General features: G+C 56.9%; 1 protein-coding gene across 1 annotated transcript in view; it reads left to right on the top strand.

Annotated features, from left to right (window-relative positions):
* The window catches only part of LOC102771750 (receptor-type tyrosine-protein phosphatase N2), a gene marked incomplete at its 3' end in the record, with an annotated part of 26533 nt that overhangs the window by 12612 nt on the left and 6028 nt on the right, over window positions 1–7893 (top strand). Inside the window, exon 5 of the mRNA XM_015562789.1 lies at window positions 4928–5014. Within this exon, the coding sequence (XP_015418275.1) occupies window positions 4928–5014 (87 nt within the window). The remainder of the gene's footprint in view (window positions 1–4927; window positions 5015–7893) is intronic.

Below are 7893 nucleotides of genomic sequence, written 5' to 3'. Positions count from 1 at the left end.
ATGTATGTGTGCTGTATGCATGTGTGTACCACTTGCATGTGTGTTCTGCATAGTGTGTATAGGTGTTGTGTGGTGTATGTTGCATGTAGTGTGTTGTTTGTGCACATCACATGCATATGTGATGTGCTTGTGTATAGTGCATGGATGTGCACATATACATATGCAATACGTTTATATGCAACATGCCATATGTAGTGTGTTTAGCACGTTGTGCATGCATGTGCATAGACATATGTTGTGTATGTATATGTGGGTGTTGTGTGTCACATGTGTGCATGCAGTGTCGTGTGTGCGCATTTATGTGTGCTATGTACCACATGTGTATCATATGCATATGTGCATGTTGTGTGTGTGCGCGTAGTGCATTTATGTGTGCTATATGCATGTGTGTTCGTGTGCATGCATGGTGTGTAGTATTTTTATGTGTGCTGCGTTGTGTGTGATGTGTCATATGTGTACCTGTGTGTATGTGTTATGTGTGGTGTGTTTATATGCACTATGTATCATGTGTGCACATGTGTCATGTGTTTGTGTGTGATGTGTATATAGTATACATGTGTACTGTGTGTATGTGTGCACATGTGTATTTGTGTGGTTTGTATCATGGGTGTGCTGATGTGTGGGGTGTGCATGGGTGTACTGTGTGCGTGCATGTGGGTGTGCATATGTGTAGTGTGTTTGTGTGTGATGTGTGCATGTGTGTAGGGTTGTATGTATAGTGTGCATGCTGTGTTTATGTGTGAGCACATGTGTGTATGTGTTGTGTGTTTATGTGTATTATGTATCATATGTGTGTTGTGTATGTTGTATGTGTAGTGGTTGTGCATGCGTTTGGTGTGTTTGTGTGCACTGTGTGTGCACATGTGTGTGTGGTGTGTTTATGTGTGCTGTGTGTCACATGTGTGCTGTTGTGTATGTTGTATTTGTGGTGTGTGTATGTGTGTGGTTTGTGCATATGTTTAGTATGTTTGTGTGTACTGTGTGTATGAGTGTGTGCACATGTGTGTATGTGTTGTGTGCTTATGTGTACTGTGTATCATATGTGTGCTGTTGTGTGTGTTGTGCATGTGCTGTGTATATGTGTGTAGGTTGTGCATATGTGTAGTGTGTTTATGTGTACTGTGTGTATGAGTGTGTGTGCATATGTGTGGGTGTGTGGTGTGTGTGTGTGTCGTGTGGGAAGTGTGTGTGTGTCATCACTGATGAAGCCTCCACTGTACGGCTGCTCAGGGAACCTTTCCTCCCCCTAGGGCATCCGTGCCCTGGGCTGTCCCGAGGGCTGGTGCTCATGGGAGACGCTGGCTGTGTTTGCCAGGAGCCTTTGGAGCAGGACAGTCCGCCCCCTGGGTGTTGGCACTAGGGCTGGCGCAGAGGGAGTGACTGCTCGTGAGCCACCCTGAAGGCCCTTCGGTTGGGCGTGTCCTCTGGCTCTGGCTGAGGTCCTGCAGAAGAGGCAGTGTGACAACGGGCTTGTCCCGGGCTCCGTTAGTTCCCTATGAAGCACCCTGGGTGCCACCTGGGGACCTGAACACTGACCCCTGCACGGGGGCTAAAGACAGTCCTTATCTTAGTGTGGCTGCTGTCCCCTCTTTGCTGCTTCAGCAAATTAAATGTTCAAGGTGCGATGCTCACTGTCACCAGGCATCGCGTACGAGAGGCTACGCCTCCTCCCTCTCACGGACGGAGCAGTGGGCTCTGACTCTGTTATCAGAGTAATGGGTAATCGGGGATTCTCTGGGGTGAGATTTCACCAGATCTCCACTACGTCTTCATAGATCAGCTGTTAATTGACAAGAATCTCATTCTATTCTCTTTTTAAAGGCTTTTGTATATGTAGTTGTCCCATAAGAGGAGGGGGAAGGTGACTTCTAGCTCAGTGTTATGTCATTGCCGACGTGTGCGCCCCACCGACGTTCAGACAGGTGGGAATGTGGCTCAGCATGGCCGGCACCCTCCTCTCTCACCCTTGCTGACAGACAGGGTGCACTGTAATCCTCATCGCTCACAGCCTCGTCATCTGCACAAGCCAGGTGGATTATTTGAGACTGGATGAAAGGCAGGACAGCCACCCCGTCCTCCACGGACGACTAAACATTATTTTAGGTGAAGTTGGCAGGAAGAGAGCACGGCTGGACGGCGGGTTGGGAGCGAAGGGGCCCTTTCCCTCCCAGTGAAGAAGAGACCCCTCCACGTCTGACAACAGAGCTGGGCACACGCTGTCCTGGTTCCCTGTCTGCCCTTCACAGAAGGGACTCACCTCACAAGTCACACGGATCCCTTGGCATCATCAGTGTCGAGTCCATGTCAGAACTTGCAGCTCATTTGTTTTCTAACGCGGCATCCGAACAGCCCACCGTGTGCCCAGCTGTGACTGTGGCTGCCGGCCATGCCCTCCGTGATGTGTGGCCTCCAGGGTCCAGCACTGGCTCGAATTCTAGAACTGGAGGGTATTGCAGCCTCGTCTGACCTCCAGCCACTGTGGGAAGGAGAAAATATGTCACAGTGCGATGGAGGCGTGAAAACGTCACTGCGTCCATGGCCCAGCGGGTGCTGAGCCAGCGTGGCCGTCGGAAGGTGCCTGGGAGCACAGCTTTGCCCGGAAGGGCGCCTCGGTGGTCGCTGTCAGTGACCATTGGATCTTTCTCCTGGGCCAAGGATGAGACCTGTTTTGGGGCAGGGCAGGGCCGGGAGGAGAAGGAGGTATTGGAACAGCCCGGCCTGCGACCCTCCCGTCAAGTGACTATGTGTTTCTTGCTTAAGTTTATAATGGTCTCAATTATCCATGAATGAGTGAGATCATGTGGTATTTTTCCTTCATTGACTGGCTTATTTCACTTAGCATAATGCTCTCCAGTTCCATCCATGCCGTTGCAAATGGTAAGAGTTCCTTCCTTTTTAGAGCAGCATAGTATTCCATCGTGTTTCTTGCTTGTCCGGTGGGTCCCTAGAAGCCACCTCATTCATCGTGATTCAACAGCGGCGGTGACATGCTGTGGGCTCAGAATGGAGATGCCCGAGACAGGAGACACTGCCTGGCTGCCCAGGGTCCTCCCCGGGAGCTGTCCCGTCACCAGACCCGGGCCGGCAGCCTGGTGCCCTCCTACGCCCAATCCCAGCTCCGACTGAGCCCAAGCACCCACGACTCCCTCCCTGCAGGCAGCGCTGCGTGTCCAGGCGGTCGCGGTGACAGCACTGCGGGCAGATGGACGAAGCTGCGTGGCCCTGTCCACCCACCGCTTCCTGAGGAAGTCCAGGCTGTGGAGTGACTGATGGTGCCGTGTCTTTTAAACAGAAAATAGAGATGACCACATGTGCATTGTGAGCACGAGCACCGTCCATCTGTCCCGCTCTCTGCCTGGACCTGACCGCTGGGCAGGAGGACAGGGGCCTGGCGTGGCGCTGCCGACCTGTGACCCACGATCCGCTGCCGCCCCTCATCGCGACCCGCGAGGCTGCTCTGGACGATTGCGTGCGGGTGAAGGAATGTGGTGACGGGCAGTCGGGAGGCTTCCTGAGACCGTCTGGCCCAGCCCAGTGGGTTGCCCCGGGGTGTAAACCCCAGAGAAGGGAGGTCCTGGAATCTGGTAACAAACCGGCAGGTGCTCAGTGAGGGCGGGGCTGTGGAGGGACAGAGACAAGGCGGGGTGCGAGCAGTTTGTGGGGGAGGCAGCCTGGAGGCCATGGAATGAGCACAGACCTTTAAGCCAAGCGTGAGCAGGCTCTGGCCTGACCTGGGTGAAGTCCGGCTCCTTCCAAGGAGGTCAGTGTAGAGGTCAGGGTTGCCCGGGCCCTGTCAGCCTCGTCAGCCCAGTCTCTGGCTATGCAGCACTTCCTGGTGGCCTGCCCTGGGGGGCCCCAGGAGTGACAGCCACCGCCTGAGAGAGCAAAGGTGAGCAGGGCACAGCATGCCAATGATACATCTGATAAAGGTTTAATCTCCAAAATATACAGGGAACTCATACAAATTAACAAAGGAAGACAAACAATCTAATTAAAAATGAGCAAAGGATCTAAATAGACACCTCTCCAAAGAGGACACACAGAAGGCCAAGAGACATATGAAAAATGCTCAAGGTACTGATAATCAGAGAGATGCAAATTAAAATGTCAATGAGGTATCACCTCAGACCTGTGAGAACGGCTAAGCTGTGGTACATCTACACCATGGAGTACTATGCACCAAGTGAAAAAGAAGGATCTCTTACCCTGTGAGACAGCACGGAGGGACCTGGAGAGCACCATGCTAAGTCAGAGAAAGACAAGTGTCACATGATCTCACTCATGTGGAATCTAATGAACAAAATAAACTGATGAACAAAAATGGACCCAGAGACATGGAAGCATGGAACACACTGTTGAGCCTCAGAGGGAAGGCGGGGGAGGGTGGGCGGGAAGAGATCAACCAATGAGCTTGTCCGCTCATGTGCACAACCCGTGGACACAGACAAGACAATGGGGTGGTGATGGGAGCGGCTGGAAGAGGTTAATCAGGGAAAAGGAGGACCTATGCAATACTTTTAACAATAAAGATTTTAAAAAATAAAAATTTAAAAGATTAAAATAAATGAAGTAAAAATGTGTGTTTTTTAAAAATATGGTCTGCTTTTCAGCATCTGCTTCTGTCTCTTCTCTCATCCCCCTTCCCCTCTGTATCCTGTTTTCACTGAGGCTGCGATGAGCCCGTTGCTGCGTCAGGGCCCCTTACACACCTAACAGTCCCCTTGCGCGGAACTGTTTTTCTGGTTGCTGGGAAGCAGGCGATGCACCGTGGCTGACAGCTCCCGATGCCGGTGGCCTGAGCCGCGCACTGTGACAGGATGGAGGGGCTGTGAGAGGCCCGGGTGGGGGGAGCACAGGGCCCTCAGCTCCTCGGGGATTGAGAGTCAGTTCCATGTGGTGACGCTGCCCTTCTCTGCTCCTCCAACAGCCCCCTGAGTCTGGAGAAGGGGAAGCAGCTGCTGGCGGACATCACAGGCCTGCTACAGGTGCCCACGAGCGTCCTCGCAGACACCGAGTGAGTGTGGGCGCGGGGGCTCCGGGTTCTGTTCTTGGCCGCCTTTCTCAGGCTCCGTTTCATAAACTGGTTTGCAAGGGAGAGAGAGCTGTGCCTGTGGCTCCTGCTAATCACCCTGCCGGGAAAAGCCTCAAGAAGACAGGAGGGGAGAGCCCGGGCTGGTGAGTCACTTAGATGAGCTGTAACGGATGTGGTTATAAGAATTCTCATCAGCACTGGCCAACTGGGCGTGGTTCCAGCCCTGCGGCTCCAGAATCACCCGGAGGCTCCCTGAGTTCCTCTGTCCTCGCCCGCCCCCCTGCATGCAAGTTGGAGCCTTCAGCGAATTCTCAGTCAGCACCTATTTCCTGGGAAGTGGGGAGCACTGAGGACAAGCACCGAGTAACAGAAAGTGTGATGGGGTCACCGGCACAGGGGCCGGCGGCGGGCCCAGCTCAGAGAGCCGGAGCACGGGCAGTGCTGGTGGTCGCCCTGCAGGCGCTGCTGGGGACTAGAGGTAACGCTGAGCTGAGCTCCTGTCGATGGGACGTGACGCGGAGTGTTCACTGTGGCCCGCAGACACGCAGGTGTCCCTGGGGGCCAGGTGTTTATTGAGTGCCCTCTGTGACCTGGCCTTGTGCTAGGCTGGGCCTGTGGGGCAACACCGCCCTGCACAAGACCTCACCACTACCTGGGAAAGGCAGATGCATGTGCAGGCGGCTAGCGTGGAGGGCGCACGAGATGGTATGGGAAAGCACCTCACCAGCCAGGGCCGGAAGCTTCTGGAAGAGGAGAGCTGAGGACAGGTAGCAGACAGGCAGTGCATCCCCAGTGCCGGGCATTAGGACCCGAGCCACAGTGGGCTAAGGAGCTGCCTGTGCTCCCTCATCTGGGCGCACACACCTGGGCACACAAGGGCCTGAGCCACAGTGGGCTAGGGAGCTGCCTGTGCTCCCTCATCTGGGCGCACACACCTGGGCACACACACCTGGTGCACACACCTGGGCACACACCTGGGCACACACACCTGGGCACACACACCTGGGCACACACCTGGGCACACACCTGGGCACACACCTGGGCTCACACACCTGGGCGCACACACCTGTGCACAGGTTGGCTGTGCAGGTGAGGAGTGCTGAGCGAGGGAGAGAAGGCGGACTGTGCACTGGTGATGAGGAAGAGCAGCTACAAGGCTCAGACAGGATAGGAGCACAAGGCAGAGGGCATGCAAAAACCCAGTGAGACAGGGATGGAGGACCTGGTGTGAGGTGGCTGCCGTGGCATGTGGCAGATGGGCACAGGGACACAGGTGAGGGCAAGGGCAGGATTGAGTGACAACTTGCAGGGCCCCACCGGCAGCTCCCTCTCCACAGTCAGAACAGGCTGTGGGGCAGCAGCAGTCCCAGCAGAGAGAAGTGCTTCGGTGGAATCCCCTTCCGGCAGAAGTGAAGGGAGGGAGGCTGCAAGCTCTGTTTCCCCAGAGGTGGCCCAGGAACACCGGACGTCTCCTCTCTCCTCTCGGCGTCCTCCACCCTCACGCCAAGATCTCTGTCCACCCCTCTCCCTGCCGTCCCCGCCTGTCTCACGTGACCAGCTGGTGGAGTCCAGGTCCCGCTTGGGCAGGGCTGCCCCATGGGCTCAGGTGGCTGTGAACAGGGCCCGGCCTGTCTGGTCTCCCCGGCGGCCATCAGGGTGGGAGCCCATGAGCCCTGAAGCGCCCCCGGGCCTGTGTCCCTGGGACCGGGCAGCCGTGCTGGAGGCCCCGGGGCTGCTGGCCGCGCACAGCTGGGACACAGGAGATGCTGAGGGAACACAGCTCCAGAGAGAGGCTGTGCAGGAGGCGGGCTCCCACCCAGCACGGAGGGTCTTTGCTGCTCTGTCTGTGTCCGCCCTGGTGGCTGGCGCTGCAGGACTGCAGGAGGTCCTTCCTTCCGCAGAGAGAATGGGACCAGTTCAAGGTGGGGCGGGCTCAGTGCCCAGGACACCAGGGGCCTCTTCCCATCAGGCCCCTGGGGCTCTGCTGCCTGCAGCCTTCCCCTGATTCCTTCCCCCACAGGGTGGGCGAGGTGACTTCACACAATGCCCCATCCTTCTCCCCAGGCCCAACCGGACGGACGTCTGCTCAGCCTCTCATAACTCTCAGCCAAGTGCAGGGCCTTCAGCTGCCAGGGCTCTGGGAGGGGCAGGAGCAGGGGCAGGAGGGGCTTCAGGTGGGAGGGGCTTCAAGTGTGTGGGGAGGGGCGGCAAGTAGGGCTTTGGGAGGGAGGGGTGTTGGCTGAGAGGGGCTTCAGGTAGGCGGGGAGCTGGCCCAGAGGGGCCGGGTGCCTGGCCATTTAGGTGGAGAGCTGGCTGGCCCTCCTGACCCCCTGTCCTCCTGCCCCTCACAGGTGTCAGGTTGGCTCCTTGCTCCTGTGCCTGGAGCGGGAGCCGAAGGGCCCTCTCAGGAGGGGCCGAGCTTGCCAGCTGCTCAGTGCGGACAGCGCTTTGGGAACATCGCCCGCGGTCTCTCCCTGCTCAGGAGAATGGGGGCTCCCACTTCCTGCAGAGCCAGGCGACACCCGCCCTGGGTGTCAGAAGCTGGCCCTCAGCTCTCCTGTGAATACACTCCGAGCCCTCCGGGGGCCCCTGCTCTTGGTTGCCTGATTGTCCCATGGCTGACGTCTGGGCTCTGGGTGCAAAGGCTTCTCTGAGACCCCGTCGTGGCCAGTTCACGTCTGTGCTGCGGCAGGGCCTTGAATTATTGTCCGTGTGAGCGCACACGGGAGTCCTATGCATACATGTGTGCTTGTGTGTGGTTAACGTTGCCCCTCCTGAGCCCTAAACACAGGCCCCGAGGGCTGCCGGGCGGCCGCCTGGGCACCGGCAGGGACCGGCTGGCCGCGTGGCTCTGCAGGAGG

Source organism: Myotis davidii, unplaced genomic scaffold (genome assembly GCF_000327345.1).
Source record: "Myotis davidii unplaced genomic scaffold, ASM32734v1 scaffold1251, whole genome shotgun sequence".
Classification (NCBI taxonomy): Eukaryota; Metazoa; Chordata; class Mammalia; order Chiroptera; family Vespertilionidae; genus Myotis; species Myotis davidii.
The sequence above is the reverse complement of the archived record's forward strand: the minus strand, read 5'-3'. Positions and strand labels throughout refer to the sequence as shown.